At 40.5% G+C, this 25750-nt stretch overlaps 1 protein-coding gene and 1 long non-coding RNA gene across 6 annotated transcripts in view; one reads left to right on the top strand and one right to left on the bottom strand.

The window, feature by feature from the left end:
- LOC137841604 (solute carrier organic anion transporter family member 1C1-like) overlaps positions 1-7633 on the bottom strand; it is a 31247-nt gene extending 23614 nt beyond the window's left edge. For 3 of the 5 annotated variants that reach the window (XM_068654667.1, XM_068654676.1, XM_068654642.1), the window contains exons 1-4: positions 7474-7633; positions 3070-3224; positions 758-899; positions 538-670 (exon numbers count right to left, since the gene is read on the bottom strand). In XM_068654667.1, coding sequence (XP_068510768.1) covers positions 538-670; positions 758-899; positions 3070-3201 — 407 coding nt within the window. In that variant the 5' untranslated portion in view covers positions 3202-3224; positions 7474-7633. Of the gene's footprint in view, positions 1-537; positions 671-757; positions 900-3069; positions 3225-4234; positions 4294-7473 lie in introns of all 5 variants that reach the window. The other 2 variants (XM_068654648.1, XM_068654658.1) reach the window with 2 other exon arrangements.
- Positions 7634-16766: 9133 nt separating this feature from the next.
- LOC137841600 (uncharacterized) lies at positions 16767-24835 on the top strand. Its single transcript, XR_011088673.1, has 2 exons — positions 16767-17456; positions 21137-24835. It is a non-coding gene; the product is annotated as an uncharacterized lncRNA (long non-coding RNA).
- Positions 24836-25750: the final 915 nt, after the last annotated feature.

Genomic DNA, 25750 nt, shown 5'->3' with positions numbered 1-25750 from the left:
TTTGGTTCATAATAATTTGACTTTCCATACTATGTTATCCTGACATCTGTTAGCAACCAGCCATACCACATTATTATATTACCACTGATTTTCTCAATAAGGTTTTCTTACAGTTAGCCATTCAGAAAGAGTATATAATTTGTTAAATAAATAGTATCAGGGTAGTAGCATGGTTGAAGACTTTCAAAGAACATGATTTTGTAACTAAAACATATATTTCTATTGATTTTGTAAAATCTCTTACTTCTCTGTCTCTTCTCTGCACAAGTCTGACTGAAAATGAAAGCATATGGATTTTCATGTTGTTGTTTTTTTGTTTTGTTTTGTTTTGTTTTGTTTTCCAGAAGTTGATCTTTTACTTCAGAAGAGTCATATTTTTTCAACCAGATATAATGAATAGTGGTGTGCAATTCATTGCACATTAAAGTGAGGTGCTATAGGTTTTTGGAAATCTAAGTCTTAAAATACAGCAGCTTTCATTCAAAAATCAGAAAGCAATATCTAATTTCACTGAAATTAGTCTTGATAAGTACTTACTATCCCATGAAGAAATGAGGCATTGCTGTTAAAAGACTCCCTAAAGCCATAGTAAAGCATCCAACAGCAATGACTTTGGGCCTGTGAAGTTTAGCTCCAAAGTAGCTTACAAATGCAATCACCAGCAAATTACCTAGAAAGTAATGAACCAAAATTAATGTCAGATGCTACATCTCATAGTTCTCTAAACAGTCTGCTGCATGTTACAGAATATTATTACCCATCTCAAAGCTCCCATCAATGAAACCAACGGTAGAAGTTGGAAGGTCAAACCTTCGTTCAATTTGTGTGATGGAACTTTTCATAATTACACCAGACAATGCTTTACTGAAGTAGCTGAATGACAAAGCAGCAAGAAACATCTGAGGGAAGATTAAGGCAAAAAAATAATTAGAAGTAGGGACAGGAAAACTGGTAACATAGAGATCAAAATATTTTTAAAACTGTGCAGAACAAGCATCATGGTGTTTATTTGTTACTCAAATTGCAGTGACAACATTGTGTGTGAATTTTCTTGTACCCTAGTTATGAGAGAGTGGTGCCAGGGTGGACTCACTGATGTTTGCTCCCTGCTTAGGTTTTCCCCACAGGAAAGGACTGGTAGTGGGTGCTGCACTGAAAGCAGGCACTTGCTTTATTCATGTTCAGGGTTGCAATGGCTGACAATGGTCAGACAGCCTGATCTTTCCTGCCTTGGTGGTCAGAGGTATTGCAGAGGAGGAATCCTTTGGACTGTAAAACTTAAATTTGGCAGACAACTCACTGGGGATTGTTTACCCTACTGGCATCCTGTGGTTAAATTTATCAAAAAGCTGAGGCCCATATTGGGCAATCAAAATGGTGAGATTTCTAGATATCACAGAAATGTAAAAATTTGCCACAGGTGAAATACCTCATCAAGATAGATTTAATGAAACTAGTCCAACTTAAAATTAATCTTAGCTCCAATTATTTTCTGCTTCGGCCACTTACTTTATCTCAGTTCATAACCATATAGCTAGCCATGGCACCAAAATGGCTTTATGGCTTTATGCAAGTTTTCATGGTATTCTAGTATATGGAAGGCAGTGCAGGCTGATTTGAGTTCCTCTCTGTCTAAAATATATTTTGAAATACATGAATCATGTCTGTGTTGCTTCTATATCATGTATTTCATAAAGGAAAGCTTGACATTCTTTGTAATTTTATAGTTACTTCCACTAACACACATTGTGGCTTTTGCAAATAAAGGTGTATTTGATAACAAGTTAAACTAAGTTTGTTTAAATATTATCTAACTATTTCAACATAATCTAAAAACAAATAGACTTATTGCTCACTGGGTAAAAGTTCCAATACAGCACAACTTTGGGTAAGTAAACAAAAGTCAATATATGTTCAAACTTTGCAATTCTATCTACTGTAAGAAATGAAATCAAGCACATGCTTGAAAATAGGTAAATTTATTTTGTTTTAGTCAAGGAATAAAGAAAAAATCACATAAGTGAAGGCTTTTGTCCTGGCCTGTTTTGGATTTCCTGAGTTCAACTGACAAAAAATCTGTGAGAACCACCTTTCCTGCCTTATGCCAGCAGTGGTCTCAGAGGTTTTGGCTGAAATTGCAAACTGCTGATAAGCATGAAAACACAAACAAAAATGACATAGATGTTTTGGGTTTGAAAATGCAGTCCCCATGTAAACCCTAAAATATTTGACAGGAAAGTGAGGTAGAAGAACAGTTTGTCTTTTGTTACATGCAAGGTATTATGTCTACTAATCTCTAATTGCCATAAAGTCAGTCACAGGATGTTGCAGATACAGATCCACAGTCTTGAAGCATTGCCCATGTATATGATGGCAAAGTTTGTCCTGTGAGTCTCCCAGAGAGCTTAGATTCTATTTTTACAGATGTATATGGGTGGCAGATGTGAGCCAGAAAAAAGAAGAAATGTAACAAAGTTTGCCTGATCCTCGAGCCAAACCACTCTGGGTGTCTGAGAGGTTTACAATTGCCTATATTTTACAAATAATCTTTCATTTGTACCTCAGCTACAAGTAGTAAATACTGAAGTCTTTAACAAGAAAGCAAAAACCTCACTAGTTTACTAGCTTTGTTCTGTCTGTTGTTCCTGTGTTCTCCTGAAAACGTAAGTGCTTGCATGAATCAATGGATTACACGAAGTCCTGGAATATGATTCAGCTCACCTCATTTTAACTCTAAAAATGGGTATTGATAACAACCTCTCGACTTCAATGTTACCTGTTGTAGGATGTTACAAGTCTTCCACTGGAGACTACCTGTCTTCAGTGACCAAAATGGGGACCTAACTATAAGTAATTAAAGAGTAAATATATTAGTTTAGAATTTTTATTTTATTTTATTTTTAGGGCAAAGTTAGATAAGATCCAACCCTTCCCTGCACCTACAGTGTGTATTTAGTTCCAGAAAAGACAGGGGGAACAAGAAGTAAGCAAACTGTAATGCCAAATCTTGAATGAGATTTCTTAACTTATTACATCAGTAATTTGTGGTGATATTGATAAGAAACAAACCTTTAGTCCTGTGCAACAGGTAGTCTTCTTTTTGACTGGTAGATTTTTGTTTGCTTCATCATCCAAAAGCTGGACAGGCTCTGCTTCCTGATTTGAGTCATCAACATTGCTGGATTCAGTTTCCACTGTCATGGTTGATTTGTCTACTGAGTGATCTGAACCCAAGAGAAAACAATAATAGATATAAAAATACATATGTCAAAATAGAGTTGTTTGATAATTTTTCTAATGAAACAGTAGTTATGAGAAAACACTGAGATGATGAAACTGAATCTTTCCACTGGAAAGGTTTGGCTCAACGACTTAGATCTTTAAAAGCATATACCTGTTTAAATTTGGAAGTATCTTGTTTTGACATCTTTCTTTTAAAGTGAAATGCCCCTTCACTCTCTCTACTGCCCCTACCTCTCACCCCACTTTTTTTACTTTTTTTCTGTCTATAATGATTTTAATGCTAAAAAGACTATTTCCACAAAAGAGTAAGAGGAAAAGTCTCTGTCCAAAAGTGAATTAGAGGGGTCAATATAGCATCAGTAGTGAAGTGCAAGGAGTACTAGGGAAGCTCTGACTTTGTGGGTCAAGTGGCTTAGGACCCAATCAGCATTTTGGAAAGACATGTAATAACACTGTGCCATCCAACTTGTCCTTTTGCACTGACCTATTGGAAACAACTCTTAATGACAAGATGATAAATTATTTTATCTACCTGACCTCTTTTAAGGAGCTTATATGTTTTTTTTTGTTTTGTTTTGTTTTGTTTTGTTTTGTTTACAGTGTTATATGGGGTTTCCTTAGTCCCATTCTGTCCACAGAGTGCTATCTATATACCCTGACACATGGAGTCCTCTGCAAGTCAGGATTTCAGCAGAACTGCTCCAGTTCCCCTGGGAAGAGAACACCTAGTATCCGAAGAGGACAGATCATTTCCTCCTCTGAAATAAATATTTTTTCTTGAAAGACTAGTTGCATGATTAAGTTGGATTTGGTTTTAGTGCAATGAATGTTACATACTTTAGCTTTTTTTTTTTTTTTTTTTTCCAGTTTCTTAATCTTTATATTTGAGAGATGGCTAAGCAATTATACAGAAAAAATATTTCAGTGAAATGCTTTAAGGGAAGCCTACATATATACTTGCAAAGTTTATTCAAAGAAGTAAAACACTTGCCCGTTTGTGCAACTCCAACTACAAACAGAACAGATTTCTGAAGGAAGATCCAGATGACACTGCAGAGCCCCTCGGAAAAAAATGGATCAGTTGAAACAAAGCTTTCTTCAGATCCTGTAGATCTTGACACACAGGGGAGATAGGAGTATTGGCACTAATGACCCCAAATCATAGCTCACAGGAACTGATTTATTTCACCTTTCACAGTACTCTCCTCATTTCAGAAAAGAGTGAGAATGATAGAAAGAGAGGGGAGGAAACTCATACAAAGAGAGGCTTTCCATGCTTGAATGGAGTTGAAAAAAGTTGGATGAACTTTTCTAGTGCTGGAATAAGTCCATCTGCATTTGCAAATTGCTTTGCCACAGGCCATATGGCAGAGCATTTAAAGGGTAGGCATTCGGGTATGGTGAAAAATGTTTTTCTTCACTCAGATGGAACAGGGTTAACACATAAGGATGTTTAAAACAAGTACACAAAAAAATAGAGTTAAATAATTTTCTTGTCATTAAGTTAATGAGCATGTTGTTTAGGTACTAATGCTGGCAGAAACAACACCTTTCCTTTCCCGTTGCTTCCCACACTCTTCACTCATGAAAGTAACACTGCTTCTGTGGCTGTGCTGTAAATCTGGGTCAGAAAACAGATCCACAAAAGAAAAAAAAATCCTTCCTCAGACAGATAGGAACAAGAAGAAGAGGAAATAATATTTTCTCATGTCTGCATAACTACCAACAGAAATGCTTGTGAAATGAGATTTTTAGCATTCAGGGAGTCAGTACTTATAAGCACACTGTCCTCTGAAATTTAACTGTCCCGATATAATGTGAAGGTATTAGCTTCTCTGTTGTAAGATACACAGAGGACTACAGTAAGATGCTGGGAAAACATGTCATTGCAGGTAACAGACCTACAGAAGTTGCAGTTTTTAGACAGTTTGAAGGTAGAATCTGAATATAAGGAGAGAATGAGTTAAGACAGAGAAACATGGATAAAAATAAGAGGTAAAGTAGAGAAAAGACAAAGGCAGTTACGTATCCAGAACTGTAACTGAAGAAGTTCAGCAGGACATCCTGGTAAATGTTTCAAAGACAGATTGTGAAGGCACAAAAAGGGAGGACAGTCAGATTTAAAGTAGGAGCAGTAAGTATCAAAGGAAAGGTTAAGAAGTTAGAGGTAAATAGTGAAAAAGGCAGCCAGAGGCAGAGGTTAAGGTATCAAGCAAGATCCAGGATGATAAAGAGAAGAAAAATAAAGTAAAATTCATCTTCTGGGGGCAAAAGCTACCTGATGCACACAGAAAAATGTGAAGCCAGATAGAAGACGGTAATTAGCTTCTCCAGAGATCTAGGGAAGGACTCTCAGGCAAGAACAAGTGTGACCAGTTCCTGTCATTGTTGAATAATGTCTTATCACTGCTTTGCAAAGATACTACTGCAGAATGTGCTGCTTTTGCTGTGGAAGAATGGGAGAGAGGGAAGTGAAAAGATGATGCAGCCTGTGCTGGAGAAATGTCAGAGTGAGCTATGTGCAAGGATCAAGAGTTGGAGCTGCTGGCAACATCTGCTGTCCTCAGTTGACCTTGACCTACATGGAAATCTGTTGAAGACCAGGGCTGGGAAAATGCCATGTCACAAGAAGATAACGAAAAAAAAAAAAGATAAAACATTTATTTGTTATTGATACCAACATAAACTAGCTGTTGAGCATGACAATTTCAAGTATTGATGAAGTTGCTATTTTAGCTTTATTTCACTAGGGTGTTTTTTTTTTCCCATCTTTAATAAATCAAGGAGTTGGTACAAGCTGAGGAAAAGTATGAAATGTATAAGGAATGTGTGAAATGAAAGTATGAAATGAAAAGTATCAAATGTGTTCAATCAGTTATATGACTTCCCCAAAACTATTACACTTCATCTGCACAAGCCATTCTGCTGCAGTAATTCCTTGAGGTATCTGTATTTGCAGAAGGGCAAGATCAGTCAAATAACATTTTTAGGTTAGTTAGGTAGTCTCTCAGCCTAAACAAAATCCACACTGACTTCCTTCCTCAAGGAAGAAAACAATACTATTTCCAAAAGCAAGCATAAGGAAAGCAAACAAAGAAGCCCCAAGCCATATTGTGAGAATGAAAATTAATGCTCTTCTAGTTCAATTTTCCATCATACCAGGGGAACATTTGATGAACAGCTGGTTACAGCACGAGACAGCTTTGGTCTTGTGCTCAGTACAGACTCTGCTGAGAAACAGAAGAGGAAAGACCAAGTGTCTTAACCAGTAATCATCATTTGCACTGGAGAAAGATGAGAGATTTCACAGAATTGTGTGAAGTGTGTGGCACTTTGCAAGCCCATTCCAGAGGGTAGCAGCCACTCTTGCAAATGACAGCCACAGGATTCTTCAGTGTTTCATGGTATATGATCTTATAGGGTCCATGGCCTATCTCTGTTCCTGCAAGGTAGATCTACCCCTTATTGAACATTAAAAATAAAAAGAATAAGAATAAAAATAAAATAAAAATAAAATAAAAATAAAAAATAAAAATAAAAACAAATAAATAAAGCTTGGTTTTCCACTCCTTAATTATATGCAAATTAATGTGAATAAGAACACCAAGGTAAACAACTTAGCACAAATAACAGGTAATTAGTTTACAAATGTCAAGACAATAGTTTGGACTTTATGGATTTTTCTGTGGATTTTATAGAAGTTATAAAAGAAAAATACAGTAATTCAGAGGAATTTTCAAAATCCAGCAAAGACACTAAGTCCTTGGGCTGTTTTTCACTGCGGTGGCATTCTCAGCAGCTGTATCACTACCCAATAGATTACAGTATCACAAATCAAGAGACAGATTTCTTCCAGTAGTTTATGGAACTGTATTGATTTACACTAACCGAAATGTTAATATAGTTGTCTTACTGATTTTTAAATACATTAACGATTCATAATAAGATCTGTCAAGTTAATGTACTATGACAAATGAATATCACAGTACCATGCAGGCCTAAATGCTACTTTCATTCTTCATGGCATATGATTCTTACAGTTTAGACAGACACATAAAAATCCATGGTGCCATCATTAAAATGTTGATGTTTACGACAGGAACGTTAGCGGTGTAATTGGTCACAGGATACGCAGCAAGTACTACACGGGTAATGTTTGTTAGCCGCAAACGCTAAATGGCAACATTTCGCGGTTAAGACAAACAAAAAGAATATTAAAGAGGTTCCTACCTAGATTCTGTATTCACAACAACAGCAGTTATATTACCACACAAATGCTCAAAAGCCAGAAGATTCTCTCCTTAAGCAAGGCTGTGTTGGTACTTGGTAGAAGAATCATTAACTTCTAACACAAACTATGGTTTAGGCAGTTTTAATCTTGTCTCCTCCCAGTTCTGCCCTCTGTTAAAGGTCCCAAAATACATGTTTATCTACAGTGGTCAAAAATTAATTAGGTAGAAAATGTGCAGGTGTGTACTATTTGTATACCCTTTTGTGAAACATCTGATTTCCTCAGCTCACTGAATTTATAAATTCAAATAGTTCACACCTTCCTGGCATTTAAAAATTGGACATCCCAACTTCAGAAGTGTTCCTGCTTTAGCTATCCTACTGATAGCTAAAATGTATTTGGATGAGAAGTTTTATTTTTCTAGTGTATGGCTAATTTCTGTTTCATCTAAGCCATGCTAGAGCCAGCCAAGGACTTGCAGGAAGAGAAAATACCACATATTTGGTGTATTGAACAAACTGGGTGTTCAAAAAACACTTGTGCTTTGAAGAATGTTCAGGTTTATACCTCAGTGTTATTAACAACACAGGCAAACCCATCCCAAAAGTGTACTGGGGCTTTGTGTACTTTGGATCAGCCCTTTACCTGCTTACAGCTCTAATTCAAGGAAACCTGAGCTGCGTTCCTGAGAAGTATTTTATTTGATTACACTCTTGTTGCTCTTGTTGTGAATTATGCTTGATTCCTAAGAGTACCTGTAGTTTTTTTGTTTGGTTGGTTGTTTTTTTTTTGTTGTTGTTGTTTGTTTGTTTGTTTGTTTGTTTGTTTTTTAAAGTCAGATTTAAAATATGTGAACAATAACTGCTCTCCACCTAGATGTTACACCAAAATGTGCCATTCCTTGCATTTTGTGCACCTTCACTGCCACCACAGTCACCTAGGCCATTCTTTAACCTGCTATGAACAATTACAGACTACTTAATACCCTGACCTTTGGATAATCTTAATTAAGTTTGGTCTTCAGTACTGTTATCAGAGATATCTTGCACTGTTCATGGGTTTTGTTTCTGACATTTAACCAGGCAGTACCATAGAAAAAACTACATAATTATCAAGAAAATGGTAGTCACACCAAAGTTATACGGCATGGCAATTCACATGCAGGCATTAATAAAATTATATAAAAAGAATGCAGTTGGAATCCTAGGTCACAAATCCAGCCTGCAGTCTCCTTTGGTGAAAAGGCCACACTCTGCCTTGAACACAAGAATTGTATTCCTCCCAACTCATCCTCTTCTAAGGCTACTGCAAAACATTGCTTCCCTGGTACACAGGAAACTTCTGGTTTTCATGTACTGGGTCTGGCTGGGAGGGAGTTAACTTCCCCTGCAGCAGCCCATACAGTGCTGTGTTCTGCACTTGTGGCTAGAACAGCAGTGGTATCCACACCAGTTTTGTCTAGCACTGAGCACTGCTGGCACAACACCAAGACTCTCTCCAAACCCCCCCAAAGCCAGTAGGCTGGGGGGTAGGCAAGGGGTGGGGAGGGGACATCGCCAGGGGAGCTGACTTAAACTGACCAAAGGGTTATCCCATGCCATATGGTGTAACACTCAGCAATAAAAGGTGGGGAATGGGAAAGAGAAGGGAGGCTCTCCTTATGAAGATGTCTTCTCCTCACAACCACTATGTGCATTGAGGCCCTGCTTCCCAGGACATGGCCAAATATGTAGAAACATGGCCAAACACGTAGAGAACTTTTTTTTTCCTTCCCTCTGTGCTTCCCCATGGCCTTTGCTTGTTGTCCCCCCCTACCACACACGGCCCTTTCTGTTTCCTTTAATTAAATTATCCTTATCTCAACCAGTGAGCCTTTTCTTTTTTCTTTCCATCATACTTTCTTCTCTGTCATCTCTTCTTTTGAGGAGGGGATGTGAGAGAGCGGTTGTGGTGGAGTTTGTATGGGGCAAAACCAGCATATCCATTCTATGAGTATTCACAATCAAATTATATCCTGGTTTTGCACTGGCAGAGTCCATTAGGATTAAAAGCTCTTCTGCTCAATCTAATACTTAGCACTCAACATTTATTATAAATGAAGACAACACAACTTTTCAACCTGTTTTACTAGGTAAACAAGATAATCAAGTTCAATCACTTCCTGAAAAATAGACTTTATTGCTTCTGTAAGCACATCTTTGGAGCCCTTAGCTACAGTGCTTTCCAAACGGATCCATATTTCATCAATGACCATGACTAAAAATGTAAAAATATTCCAGGTGTAATCTCACCAGTGCCACATTTTGAAATATTAACCATGCCTTGTCTGATATATTCTAAGATTACATATAACATTTTCAGAAAAGCACATTTGTCAGGGTTGCTGATAGTTATCTATGATTAATGGATGCACTCAGGGTCTTCTAAAAAATTTCCAGCTAGGGAGTTTCTACCTTGGAGCAGAAACTCCTGTCACTGGCCACTAACTGTGACACTTTCTATTTGACACTGTATTCCACAGTATTTTGCCATTCTCAGGTTCATCCTTTTTTTTCCCTTTATGATATCCAAATTCTCCTCTGTATAACTTTGCCATTTAACTTTGTGCCTTTACTGTCATTTTAAAAAGTGAAACTGGAATGTCACACATAATATATTTAGAAATCTAGTAACTGTAATGAAAACTGAAGAGACAGACTGGTGCCTAGCTGAGAAACCTAAAATAGATGGGTCTTAACTGCTGAATGTTTGGGATGCCTTCAAAAAAAAAAAAAAAATCTTAGAGAAAAATCTTAGAATTGGAACATAATTTAGATTGGAAAGAACCTCTGGAGCTCATCTGGTGCAAGCCTCTGTGCAAAAAGCAGGAATAACTTCAAAGTTTGGTAAAGTTGCTCAGGTCCTGTCAAGTTTTGGTTGGAGGTTCCACAGTATCCCTTGGTCCAGTGTCTGTCTGACCACTCTCACAGTGAATAAAATGTATATATGTGTTTGTATGTATATGTGTATATAATTGGAATCTCCTTTGCTACAACTTGCCTCTTGCATCTTGTTCTTTTGTGAGGGAAGAGTCTGGTGTTGTCTTCTGTCTAAGTACCCCTTATGTAGCTTGTGAAAGCAATCAGGTGCATCATCCACCTACCTTGATTGAGTTTACCAATGTCTTTCTTGTTCTGGAGAGCTCCAAATCAAACACAATACTCCAAATGTAGCATAACAAGTGTTGCATATAGGGAAAGCACCACTTTTCTAGACCTTCTGAACTTTTATAACTACAGTCAATATGTGGTTAGTCTTGTAGGCTCAAAGGTGCAATGGTGCCTCATGTTTAATTCACTGTTTGTCCACCAGGACCCAAAGGTCCTTTTCTGCAAAGCTGTTTCTGTCTAGCTGACTCACCTGGTACATCCTCTTGCATAGAATTATTGTATCTCAGGTGCAGGGCTTTGCATTTGCCTTTGTTATACTTCATGAATTTGCGTCAGCCTGTTCCTCCATCCTTTTCAAGCCTCTCAGCTATTCTGCTCTTCAGCATATGAACTGCTCTTTTCCTCAGCTTGGTATCATACATGAACTTTCTGAGAACACTTCCAGGCCCACTGTCCAAACCTTTATTGAATACATTAACCAGTATCACCTACAGTATTGACCTCTAAGGAACATCACTACCAACTGGCCACTAGCAGGGTTTTTGAACTGCTGATAACAACTTCAGGTCTTCCAGTTTTCTATACAACTTATATTTTGCTTTTCCATCCCATGTCTCACCAGTGTGGTTACCAGTATACTAAGGGAGGCTGTGTCAAAGGTTTTGCTAAAGTCACAGTAAACTACAAATGCTACTCAGCTCTTGTCCACCAGATGAGACATCCCATTGCAGAAGGAAATTGGCTTGGGCAGGCCTTGATTTGCCCTTGATAAATGCATGCTGTCTGTTCAAAATCACCACTCCACTGTATGCCTATTAATGGCTTCAAGGATAACTTGCTCTGTGTTCTTCAGTAAACCTCTCTTGGTATTTTATGGATTCCTTTTAACTGTAGTTTTTTGTGTATAATTATTTTTAGTTTTCAATGACTAAACGAGCAATAACGTGGTCAAGGGGATCTTCATTCATTACTGCAAATAAAAAACATAGTGTTATGTTATGATTGCATCCATCAGATTTAGGTCTGAATTTAAACAAACAAACAAGCAAAAAACACAACACCACACACTCAATTCACTAAAACAGTCACACATATCCTCACAGTCATCTGATTGTGTACTTAGAATTAACTACGTTCAAAAGGTCAAAATTCATTACTCTTCTGCAGGAGTCCTACAACAGATGTGGGCCTCTACTACTCTTCTCAGAGATAGTGTTCCTCCACTTCCAGCAGGTTTCTTATTGAATCATTTAGGTTGAAAAAGACTCTTAAGATCAAGTCCAACCATCAACCTAACGTTACCTAGTCTACCAATAAGCCATGTCCCTAAGCACCACATTCACACACCTCTTAAATACCTCCAGAGATGGCTACTCCACCACATCCCTAGGCAGCCTGTTCAATGCTTGACAACCCTTTCCTTGAAGAAATTCTTCCTGATATCCAACCTAAACCTCCCCTGGCACAACATGAAGACATTTCTTTGTGTCCTGTCTCTTCTCACCTGAGAAAAGAGACCAACACCGACCTTGCTACAATCTCATTTCAGGTGGTTATGGAGTAACAAGGTCTCCCCTCAGCCTCCTTTCCTTTAGGCTAAATAACCCCAGTCCCTTAGCCACTCCTCATGTGTCTTATTTTTTAGTCCCTTTACCAGATTCATTGCTCTTCTCTGAACACATTTGAACAACCCAGTATCCTTCTTGTAATGGGGGGCTCAAAACTGAACACAGTACTTGCAGTGTGATCTTACCAGTGACGAGCACAGAGGGACAATCAATTCCCTAGTCCTGCAGGTCATGCTATATATCATACAAGCCAGGATGCCATTGTCCTCCTTGGCCACCTGGGCACACTGCAGGCTCATATTCAGCTGGCTTTCAAATAGCACCTTCAGGTCCTTTTCTGCCAGGCAATTTTCCAGCCACTCTTTCCTGAACCTGTGTTGCTGCGTTGGATTGTTGTGACCCTAGTGTAAAACTCAGCATTTAGCCTTGTTGAAGGCCATGCAATTGGATGCGGCCAATAGGATCTAGACTATCTAGATTCTTCTGCAGAGCCTTCCTACTCTCAATAAGATCAACATACATTCCCAGCTTGGTGTCATCTGCAAATTTTCTCAGTGTGCATTTGATCCCCTCATCAAAATAGTTGATAAAAATATATATTTTTAAAAATGGCCCCAATACTGAGCCCTTGTGAAAAACACTTGTGAGCAGCAGCCAACCACATTTAACTCCATTCCTGATTACATTTATAACAAGATAGTATTTGCTATTGTTTTATGATATTTTTCAGTGAAGCCTTCCATTCCAAAGGTTTCTTTTTCAAGTTACCTTCAGACCTACCCAAGATATGTTAACAGACCTATCCAAGATTTGTTTTGCCTTTTGGTCCTAAAAATACAAAAAGGCACTGAACTAAATGCATTTTGTAATTTTGAAGTAGAAGACCCTATAGAAAAAGTGTCACTTTCTTTTTTGTATAGCAAAAATTGAAACAATATTACTTTATTAGTTTCTTCATTCTAACATACACAGAAATTTCTCCTTTTTTTTTATTTCTTTTTTTTTTCCTTCTCCTCTGCATGAAACTAGTTTATAGGTTTTCAGGAATTAAAATATAAAATTAAATTAAAACCATATATTGAATAATTAAAACTAAATAATTAACCAAGTAAACAATTTAATTAACCAAATAATTAATATATTAATTAATTGAAATCGTATATTATCCTGAGTTGGAAGGGACCCACAAGGATCATTGAGTCCAATTCCTGGGTCTGCACAGGACCACCCCAAAAACAGACCCCATGTCTGATAGCATTGTCCAAATGCTTCTTGAACTCCAGCAGGCTCGATGCCATGACCACTTCCCTGGGGAGCCTGTCCCAGCGTCCAACCACCCTCTGGGTGCAGAACCTTTCCCTAACACCCAGCCTGACCCTCCCCTGTCCCAGCTCCATGCCATTCCCTCGGGTCCTGTCGCTGTCCCCAGAGAGCAGAGCTCAGCGCCTGCCCCTCCGCTCCCCTCGTGAGGGAGCTGCAGGCCGCCATGAGGCCTCCCCTCAGCCTGCTCTGCTCTGGGTTGAGCAAACCAAGGGGCCTCAGCCATTCCTCATACTTCCTGCCCTCTAGACCCTTCACCATCTTAGGTGAAGGTAGAACTCTCTAATAAATCTCTCTAATAAAATTCTAATAGTTCTACATGTATGTCCGTCTTATACTATGGTGCCCCAGTACTCAAGGTGAGGCTGCACTAGCCCTGAGCGGAGTAGGACAATCACTCCCCTCAGCCAGCTAGCAATGCTGTGCTTGATGCACTCCAGGATATTGTTGGCCCTTTTGGCTGCCAGGGCACACTGTTGATTCATATACAACTTGTTGTTGACCAAAACCCCCAGATCCCTTTCTGTGGGGCTGCTTTCCACCCTCCCAAACCCCAGTTGGTATGTGCAGTTGGGGTTGCCCCTTCCAAGGTGCAGAATCTGGCACTTGCTCTTGCTAAACTTCATATTGTGGGTGATTGCCTAGCTCTCTAACTTGTCAAGATCTCACAAATTCACCAAATTTTAACCACCTATTCCTTCTTTTTATTTATTCGATAAAAAGGGAGAGTAGGATTCAGTTTGTAATGTCTCACAGGTTCTCCAACAAAGCCAGAAGACACTATGGTTAAGGATAACAAAAAATGCTATGTTATCCTTAACTTTTTTGTTTTGTATTTCTATCCTTTTGTTTTGGACCTGGACAGGATGTGTTGATGAGCAGAGACCAGCGGGATAAGGTTCACCACAGCTAAGTGCTGCATCCTGCACTTTGGCCACAACAACCCCATGCAGCGCTAAAGGCTTGGGGCAGAGTGGCTCAAAAGCTGCTCAGAGGAAAACCTGGGGATGCTGATTGATTCTCTGTTCAACATGAGCTAGCAGTGTGCCCATGTGGCCAAGAAGGCCAACAGTATCCTGGCTTCTATCAGGAATAGTGTAGCCAGCAGGACCATGGAGGTCCCCCTTGAGTACTGTGTTAAATTTTGGGCCCCTCAGTATAAAAAAGACATCAAGACATCAATAATGTGTCCAGAGAAGGGCTACAAAGCTGGTGAAGGGCCTGGAACACAAGTCCTGTGAGAAGCGGCTGAGCGAAATGGGGTTGTAGTCTGGAGAAGAGGAGGCTCAGGGGAGACCTTATTGCTCTCTCCAATGACCTGAAAGGAAGGTGTGGGAAGCTGGGGGTCAGCCACTTATCACAGGTTAACTAGCAAAAGGACTAGAGGGAATGGCCTCATGTTGTGCCAGGGGAGGTTTAGGTTAGAAATGAGGAGACATTTCTTCTCAGAAAGAGCAGTCAAGCATTGGAACGGGTTGCCCAGGGAAGTGGTGGAGTCACTGTCCCTGGGGGTGTTCAAGGAAAGGTTGGATCTGGTGCTTAGGGACATGGTTTAGTGGGTTATATTGGTAGTAGGGGGATAGTTGGACCAGATGATCTTGAAGGTCTTTTCCAACCTTAATGATCCTACGAAATCCAAGTGACAACACACAGTAGTCACATTCAAATACATTTGAACCCACAGACCTGACTGCAGATGTATCAGCAACACCACCCCATCAGTTCTGAGATAGCTACATTAGCACCCACTCACAGTTTAAATAAGGAATCTACTGAGGGACTTGGCACTACCCATTAATGGGTAAATGTCACTGTTGCTGCTCTGGGACTGGCTTTCCAGAACTACAGCTCTATTGATATATGCTACAAGTGTCACACATAGAAAAGGCACAGATTGGTACACTAAAAGAACATTCACTCTACAAAGTGTTTGTTGCTCCTTCCTCCAGGCTACAGAGTGTGAGGTTCAGTTTCCTGCTTTGACAATGATACCTGGCATATGCTAGATAGTGCCAGAGCCACTGGTATATAAATGCCTGATACCTGTTGACCGATGCAGCTAGACTGTTTCCCAGCCAAGCATAGGAAAAGTCACATTTCCTTACCTCCCACGGAAGGTGTGAATATCACTCATCTAACACTGTGTAGTATTTTACCTTCCACACGGTAAATATTCCACTGGCCCATATTCCAGGACCAGACTGGAATGGAGCAAGAACAAGGACTGAAAAACAAAACAAAACAAAACAAAACAACAAAAAACAAACAGCAACAACAACAGAAAACAACCCTCATGCATTCAGTGCAAAGGGTTCATTGTCTGCAAAATCAAAAATTAACTCTGTCATCCTCAGCTAGTTAAGACATCTACAACATCATTTAGATAGTATTACTAACAATGTCTGTCTGTATAGTGTCAGCTAAACTATGGATGTGAAAGCTGAACCCAGGCATAAGACGGACTCGATCAAGATTGTAGGTAGCGACATTATCACTGTGTGGGACACTCTACATTTCAAACAGTATGGGATGATACTGACTGTTATAAATGAGGTCTCAACTCAATCTGAATTTTGTAATATTTATAAAACAAATATTTCTAAAAGGTATAAAAGGCAAGTAAACAGTGCTGGGTGTGCGGGGAGTCTACGCTCCACCAACACACACACACGAACATCAAACATTCTAAATATACAGAACATTGCTTTACATACTAAATGCAAGTACACCTATACATACGTGCAATCAGGAAAGGTAACAAACAATCCTCTAAGTTCCATGACTTACTAAACTCGAGTACACTTATACATATGTACGACCAGAAAAGGTAACAAACAATCCTCCAAGTTCCACAACTCAACAGTCTCCATTTTCCACTCCTCTTCTTGATTACAAAGAAGTCTCCATTTTCCATTCCCTTTGAACAATATATCTTGCTTTAAGTTGTCAAGCAACTCGGTCTTCAGACCTTATGTATCCCGTTCTTCCCGGAAGAAGAAAAGCATATCCATCTCCTTTTCAAGGCCAATAGACCTGGGTCAAAAGGCACGTCCAGGTCAACAGGGGGCGTAACAGCAAAAGCCTTCGATAGCTCTAGCAGCAGCGGGTAATGGTGTAGCAGTCGGATCAGTAAAGGAGCCTGCAGCTCCCTCACTATCTGGCAAACCACGTTTCTGACTGTGGTCTCACATGGCTCTTTAAGGCCGCAGAGATTGCTCGCCAGGTGCCGAGTGTGGGAATATAAATGCTGTTTTTGCAGAGTTACATTGTTTAGAAGGAGGGAATGTGGTACTGAGATATGCTTACAGTGATAAGAAAGCTTAGCAGGCGACCTTGTAAAATGCAGACAACCAGACTCCTTAGGACAATTAGGTGAAAATCACGGTGTCAAGTCAAGTCAGATAAGTGAAGAAACATTACCACTTCAAGCAGTAAAAATGTCAAAAGAAATTTGAAATTTAACAGGCCAGCAACTGAAGGCCATGCATTGTTTGTGAAGCATCAGATAGATTGTGAACCTGGATTACCCACTCAGTGGGGAAACAGGGGAGGGTCCTGCCATCAAAAGGTATATAAACTGTGTTTTGGAACTAGTAGATGCGCTCTCTCCTGCTTGTGGGGTGCCCACCATTGCTATCGCGAATAAATTACTACTTCACTGAGATCCTCGACTGAGCCTAAGTTATTGGCTATGGAGTGTTTCTCACAATTTGGGGGCTCGTCCGGGATCCAGTCACCTACTGGGGAGCTCCACCGCCGCAGCAGCAGGAAGGCATGCCCCACTGATTTCAGCGGTCCTGTGCATCCTGTGGCGGTTCTGCAGAAAGCTGACAGAGGGCCCGAGACTGGTTAAAGAGGCAGGATCCGTGAAGTAGTGGGGAAAGGAAGAAGGTAGGCACTCCGGGTTTTTAAGAATTGATCTGGTAACTCTGTGCACAGACCAAGGTAAGAAATATTAAGTATTGCCTTGGTGGTCGGGTGAGACTCTGTGAAGAGTCTCGGGAAATCTGGTGTATGGTAAGCCCTTGCACGGGGAAGTGCTGGCACTACACCAGGGAAATTTGGTGTACGGTAATCCTTGCACGGGGAAGTGCTTGGCGGTACACCCCCATTTTTCAGAACGTTAGTGTGTGGTACACTGCAGAAGGGAAATTTCTGTAGCAACATACTGGTGAGGGCTAGGAAAAATGGGAAATATGAGTTCCAGGGGACAGGGAGATATCCCTGGGGGAGTGCCTACTAATAGTTCTTCCTGAAGAATGATAAGAAATTGGAAACATAATCCGAAAATTAGAGGGATTGTAAAAGAAAAATAATTAAAAAAAGGTTAAATATTGTGTATCAGTCTGGACAAAAGAACCAATTAAGGAAACAGCAGTATTTTGGACAAAATACAGGTCTGATGAAAATTCAGGCTTTAAATTTATGTGTAAACAATAAGATTCCTTTTTCTGAGAAGGAGCCAAGTTATGCTCCCTATAATCCTAATATCGTACCCGTGGCAGCAGCAGTCACTCCAGGAAGGGAGACAGGGACTGTAATTAACAGTGTCCCTAAAGAAGGATCGTACTCTAGGCTCTGGCAAGAATTAGAGCAAGGTAGAAGGTATATTGAGAATTTTGCCTTCCCTGATACTAACAGTACTAACACTAACTGTGTATCCTCTTAGGAGAACTACCCCCCACCCCCCTCCTTACCAGCAGAGAGGTTAGGACTTTTAAGAAGGAGAGGAAGTCTTTATTCAAGGACCCCAAGAGCCTAGCTGAGCAATTAGACCAGTTCCTACGATGTGACTTATACTCTTGGGGGAGGGAATTATGTCTATAAGTATGTTGTTTACAGGGAAAGAAATGGGAATGATCAGGAGAGCTGCTATACAAGAATGGGAAAGAGCTCATCCTCCAGGACCAGGGGTAATACTAGCAGGGCAGAAATACCCACTTGCCAATCCTGGCTGGAATAATAATAGTGTGCAACACAAAAATCATATGAGAGACTTGGGGTCAGAATGAGAAAGTACTCGGGGATGAGTCTCAAGGACCCAGTATCCCAAGGGCTCTTGAAAGTTCATTGTGTGATTAAAGCCTGGCAAGATATGCAGAAAATGCTTCAGAAGGTGGGGGGATGCAGTGAACAGTCACTGGGGGACCCTCTTGCAGGAGGCACTGAAGGTGTGTGTCCAGAGGGGAGATGAGAAGGAAAAGCAGAGAGCGAAACTAATGGTATTGACAGTGCAGTGGGTAGTGAGGCAGAGAGTTGGAGAAAGAGGAAGAAAATCTTCAGGAGGAGTCAGGGCCAGGATGGAAAGGAGAGGAAGAGAGATGAAGGAATGGCAGGCAAAGAAGGCTGCCTGTGTTGTGGCCTGAGTCCTAGCAGGGATAGGCTTTGATAAGATGTTTTACGTGTGGCCAGGCTGGCCACTTTGAATAGGAATATCTGGAGTGGAAGAAGGAGGAAAGAAGGAAAATGGGATGAAATGTGGTATACTGATATGTTGTTTTAGCATCCTGGAGGGAGAAAGGTATGGAATTAAGTTGGCCCTTGACTGAGACTTTGGTGAAAGTACAGGCTGTAGAAAGAAAGATAGAAAGAAGTGTTTTAAAAAAAAAAAAAAAAAAAAAAAAAAAAAAAAAGAGTCTACTGAAGGTGTTAAAGTTGTGGTATGTAGCAGTTGACAGAGCTGTTTGAAGTTGAATGAGCAGGGAAAGGGGATGTAGGCATTATCTAAGTAACAGTCTAGAAGTTTTGGTATATTTGCATATTTGCTGTGGTGTTTGGTCAGTTTCCCAAGCATCAGGGAGGGGGGACGGTGGGGGGGAACAGCCTGCTCCACCAGGGGCCTCTCCAGAGGCCGCTGGGGGGGCTTTGGCTCCAGCGCCTGGAGCGCCTCCTCCCCCTCCTTCTGCACTGACTTTGGTGTCTGCGGGGGGTGGGGGGGGGGGGGGGGGGGGGGATGTTCTCGCTCTCCCAACTGCTGTTGAGCAGCAGGTTTTTGTTTGTTTCTTTGTTTGTTTGCTTTTGTGGATGTGCTCTCACAGAGGCACAGACTGTGGTGCTTATGGCTTGGCTCTGGGCAGCAGTGGGCCCCTTTGGGGCCAGATGAAATTGTCCTTTATCTGCCTCGGGAAGGCTTCTGGGTTTTTCTCACAGGGGCTGCCACTGCAGTTTCCCCCGTCCCCCCACTCACAGCCCCCGAACCTTGCCATCAAACCCAATACACTGGGGAACAGCTAGGTCATTACTGACTTGTAAAGTATCAGGGATTAAATTAACTAATGAAACCCTAAAAAGTGATGGGGGTAGAAGGGGCTGGGATAACAGTGCCACTTTTGGGGGATACCAAGCTGAGACTAGGGGATAAAATGATCACTGGGTAATTATTGTATGTACCCAAGGCAGGGACTAACTTGTTGGGAAGGGATTTGATGATTAAATTGGGCATTCAAATAGTAAATTGTTAGACTGGAATAACAGTGTTATTAATGGAGTGCTCTCTGGCCCTGAGAGCAAACATACATGTATATTCACCTCTGACTGGAAAGACCCTGAAATGGGGGCGGAAGCAACAATATAGGTGGACAATTTTACCTCAGGGGTTTACAGGGCCACCTATCTATTTGGGTAAGTTCTAAAAAAGATTTTGGAGCAATTACAACCTCCAAAGGAGGTATTAATGTTAACAAATATGTGGATCATTTTCTATTGTCAGGACAGGAGAAAAGAGTTGTAAAGAAAGCTACTAACAAGCTATTCAACTTTCTGGGAAAGCAGGGCTTGGGAGTATTGAAAAATAAATTACAATATGGAGAAAGAGAAGTCAGGTATTTAAGGCATCTAATGTCTGAAGGAAAACAAAGAATAAATGCAGAGAGAATTCAGGGAATTGTTGAAAATTAAGAAAGAACTAAAAAGTTTTAAAAGAAAGATTTTTTTTAAGGAATCAGGAGCCATGAAGTCTGAAGGAAAATGGATACTCCCTGATGGGAGAGAAATGCTGAATAAAGTGATAATGAGGCAAATATTAACTGTTTTACATCAAAAGAGTCATTGGGAGGTGCAAGCGATGTGTGATGTTGTGCTAAGAAAGTATGTCTGTGTAGGAATATACACTTTAGCTAAGCACATATGCAGAGGATGTACCATATGTCAAAAGGTAAATAAAAAGGTCTTCTGTAACCCATCTAGAAGAGGACGGGAGCCAGGGATTTGACCTTTCCAAAGTATACAGGTAGACTTTACTGAGTTACTTGTTTGTCCTAATTGACCACTTAACTGGATGGGTGTAAAGCTTTACTGCAAGTGTTAAAGCAGGCCTTAGAGATTGAGTGCGATTTTCACAGCCCCTAGCACCCCTCCTCTTCTGGGAAGGTGGAGCGAATGAACCAGACATTAAAGAAGCAATTAACTAAATTAGTGTTAGAAACCCCACTTCCTTGGGTAAAATGCTTACTCCTACAGGTTCAAACATTCAAACAGCACCAAGAAAGGATATAGGAATTTCACCATATGAGATGCTGTTCAGATTGCCATATCTGGGAAGAAGGGATGAGATACCACAATTCAAAACAAGAGAGTTTTCTTAAGAACTGTATTCTGGGGTTGTCCTCTTCTTTGTCATCTCTCAGGACCTGTGGGTTGTCGGCTCAACTCCGGCCTGAATGGGAAGGACAATTACTAACCACTGAAACAGCCGTAAGAACTGTGGAAAAAGGTTGGACTCACTATAGTCGAGTGAAGGCATCCATCAACGCTAGTACCTGGGAAGCTGTTCCTACAAAAGACTTGTTGGAAGTTGAAATTGAAGAGAAAAATCTCATAGTGGACTCTGAGCAGGATAAGAGCTTACAATTGTAAACTAACCTTTTATTTTCATGGGTAACTAATGACTGTGACTTGTGATTGAGAGAAAGGATGGACCTATAGCGAATTGCAGTGGTCCCAAGGGGGGGTTGTTATAGTAGTAGTGTACATCTTATTTTTTGTATCAATAATTATTTGGAAACCTAAGGTTTAAAAATAATGACAGGGAAAAATTGATTACTTGATTGAATTGTTTTTAGTGATTCTAGGCCTCAGAGAAGGCCTCGGTCAATTGGCAACTTGGAAAAGGCATGACCAGATAATAGCAAAAACGGGATACCCCATCAAAATATGGGTGACTGTGACAGAGGGTTATGTACCACAATCTGTCATGTTTGATGTTTGTGAGGTGTTAGCTTGTGGAGATTTAAATGCCCAATGACAACTGGGAGAGACCCAACAGCCAAATTGAGAATAGCTGTATGGAAACAATCCTCTATTGCCATCAGAGAAAGGAAGAAACTCAAGGAGAAAACAGGAGAGAAAACAGGAGGCCCTCTGAAATGTGGCAGTTCAAACATCTGAGATTCAAACAGGGTATGGGGATGTGAATGCCTGGATAGAATGGGTCAAATATACCATCCAGAGTCTTAACCATAGCTACTGCTATGCTTGTGCCTTGGGATGACCGATTGCCCAGATAGTGCCCTTCCCATGGGGGTGGACCAAAGACTCCCAAGGGATGCGATGTATGATTGCATTGTACCAAGAAAAGACTGCCTGGGGAAATGAGGCCTGTAAGTCTCTCTTTGCTGTTCCTTGCATGATAACAATATCGCGGTTCCCCCTGCATTCTCTACAGCTATAGGTAACCATACAGCTTGCCTCTCACGGCAGGGTGTGAGTGCTACCTGGCATCTGGGAGAATTTGCCTTGTGCTACCAAGGACTTGATGGGAAACTGCTCAAGACTAGAGATCCCCAAGGCAGATCTCTGGTGGTATTGTGGAGGGAAGATCTTACGGTCCACCCTACCATCTAATTGGGAAGGCACTTGTGCACTTGTTCAATTAGCTATACCCTTCACCCTGGCATTTGAAAGAGAAACATCACAAATACCCAGAAGAAGTAAAAGAGGCTTAGGAATATCATTTGATGATAGAGTATACATAGATTCTATTGGGGTACCTAGAGGAGTTCCGGATGAACATAAAGCCAGAAATCAAATTGCTGCAGGGTTTGAGTCACTGTTCTGGTGGGTAACAATCAATAAAAATGTGGATTGGATTAATTATATCTATTATAATCAGCAGAGATTCATCAAATATACCAGGGATGCAATAAGAGGAATTGCTGAACAACTAGATGCCACCAGCAAAATGGCTTGGGAAAACAGGGTATCATTAGATATGATGCTCGCGGAGGAAGGAGGTGTGTGTATGATACTGAGCAACCATTGCTGCACTTTTACACCCAACAATACTGTCCCAGATGGCTCAGTAACTAGAGCATTGCAAGGGCTTACCACCCTTGCCAGTGAATTGGCAGAAAAAGTAGGCATATTTACATCCTTGATCATAGTTGTAGGAGTTTTGACAGCCATTGGTTGCTGCATTATCCCCTGTGTAAGAGGACTAGTACAGTGGTTAACTGAAACCGCACTATTGAAACAAATGACCATGGAGCTACCATCTCACTCAGATAAGGTGATAATGAGGAGATGGAAAGCAAAGAAAGCAAAGAAGAAGAAGAAATCTACCAAATTACACCTTAGAGAAAGGTTTTGCAAAAATCAACAGTTTATAAAAAAAGAAAAGGCGGGAATTGTGGGAATAGAAATGTTGTTTTTGCAGAGTTACATTGTTTAGAAGGAGGGAATGTGGTACTGAGATATGCTTACAGTGATAAGAAAGCTTAGCAGGCGACCTTGTAAAATGCAGACAACCAGACTCCTTAGGACAATTAGGTGAAAATCACGGTGTCAAGTCAAGTCAGATAAGTGAAGAAACATTACCACTTCAAGCAGTAAAAATGTCAAAAGAAATTTGAAATTTAACAGGCCGGCAACTGAAGGCCATGCATTGTTTGTGAAGCATCAGATAGATTGTGAACCTGGATTACCCACTCAGTGGGGAAACAGGGGAGGGTCCTGCCATCAAAAGGTATATAAACTGTGTTTTGGAACTAGTAGATGCGCTCTCTCCTGCTTGTGGGGTGCCCGCCATTGCTATCGCGAATAAATTACTACTTCACTGAGATCCTCGACTGAGCCTAAGTTATTGGCTACGGAGTGTTTCTCACAGGAGCAATCCCACTGCAACCTTGTCATTTTTCGTTGCAGAGTCCCACACCTTGACCTCAGTTTGGTCCCATATTTCAGGCTCATAAACTGTCCTATTGTTAATAAGGAGAATAAGCTGTAAGGTTACCAGGACAGTCTTTGTTCCTAAGGACGTATGATTCCCCATAATGCGCAACTGCTTACCAGCGAGAGGCAGTTGTGTGCACAGGTCCGCTTCTCTCAGCTCAAGCTTCTCTCCAGCTCCAGTGCACCTGTTTCCAGCGACTTTCAGTACAGCTTCTCTGAGCAGTTTGCTGAGTTTGGCTGAACCTATCTTCATGAGGGCAGGCTCCCTTCTCTCCACAGCAGTTCTTTTCAAAACAACTTAATTGGTCAAACAACTTTGAATGTAACAACAACAGCAAACACCCAGAAACATCCATGCCTTAGTGGCTGGAGAACAAGAAACTGGAGACTGCATGGAGTCTCCTGAATCACCCTTCTTTGTTCCCTCTAGACTCTTTTATATTCCTGATGGCCTCATCGTTAAGAGTCTAATGTTATCTCAACCATGGGGCTTTCCAACCCACAGGGCCACACTCCCAAATCTCCCCCTTCTTTATTAATATCAACCATTTTTCTCGACACAAATTACCACTCCATATATAACACTGACCATAAAATTATACATTTTTCATTCCACCTTATAGGTAAGGATCAAGTGTTCCTATTCCTCTGTGTGAGGTACAAATTCTGTGTCCAACACTTGAGTTTGTTTAACAGATTTAATGGACTAATATCACAAGGTGGATAGAGGTTTCTCAGCTAGTGTGTCTTTTGTAGCAACAGATCCAAAATTTGCCTTCCCATACAGACAAGTGCACATCAGTGGACAGAAGGAAACCTGCCATCAACATCACTAATGCAAATGAAAAAAGGGAAACTGGCTTGAAGACCAGTATCCTTCCAACTGTGAGACCTAGACAGCCACAGCTGATGGCCAAATCCCTGTGATGAATCGTATACTGAGAACCATGGCAAATCACTACACTTGACACTACAAATTATTTTTAAAAAGGCAGAGTAATCTGCACAGAAATTCCAATTCCACAGACATCTTATCAAGTCTGGAATAAGCAAAGGTATTAATGAATAAATAGAAAGTTTGATTCAATATTTGACAGAATAATGACACTGAAAACTCGTGTATTAAATTAATAAATGCATGTTAACTTATACAATCATTTGCAATATGTAGTGTAGTCTCATTAACAACAACAAAAAAAAGTATTTGGTGAAAAGGTTACTCTTAGTCTTATATTTCTTAATGGTCACCAAACAATCAGAATGCATCCTTACGGTAGGGAAGAAAATGCTTAAAACGTATGGTAGGATTAATATCACTTACTTAATTCAAATTTGCTCACTTGGTGAATTAAATTACGATTAAAACATTACTGTAAATTATTTTAGTATGAATTAAACTACTATAAATTATTCACAGCAAACTATCCTGCTGTCATTCTCCAGCCCTTTATTGCTATTATTCTGATGATGGTGATCTCTGTGAGTGTTATGTTTCAAAGCTTTTAATAATGCCTCCCTGGCCATGTTCCCAGCTTTTCCTCACCAGGTGAACGACTGGCTTCATTTCCATTTCCTTCAGCCATGCCACTGCAAGCACATTTCTGAGCAACAAAAACATTCCCAAGCAACTGTAGACCCTATTCCTTTTTGCCTTCACCTTTTGTAATGTTGATGTCCTTCTACCTTAGAATTAGTATCGGCTTTTACATTGGCATGTAAATATGCATATAACCTCCCCCCTTCTCCCCCCCCCCCCCCCCCCCCCCCCCGTGCTGTATTTCTAGAGTTCTAGAGCTGCTTACTGGCAATTGGATCACAGGATCACAGGTTCTATTTTCCCTGTTTATGATTATTTTCCAGGGAGGCATCTCAAGAACCAGATTTCCAATGTGTGGAGGACAGACTGAACACAATTGCTACCACATTTTACTACTTCCCCCTTAAACTATATTTTTTTCAGAATTTTAAGCTGTGTTCCCTCGCAGCCACTGTGAAAAGTCTTAAGCAATATCTTTTCCCTCCTACAGCTGACTTTACCTGGCATTGTGCAGGTACATACCTCACTGATCCTT

Source organism: Anas acuta, chromosome 1 (genome assembly GCF_963932015.1).
Source record: "Anas acuta chromosome 1, bAnaAcu1.1, whole genome shotgun sequence".
Taxonomy (NCBI): Eukaryota; Metazoa; Chordata; class Aves; order Anseriformes; family Anatidae; genus Anas; species Anas acuta.
This window is presented reverse-complemented; position numbering and strand designations above follow the sequence as displayed.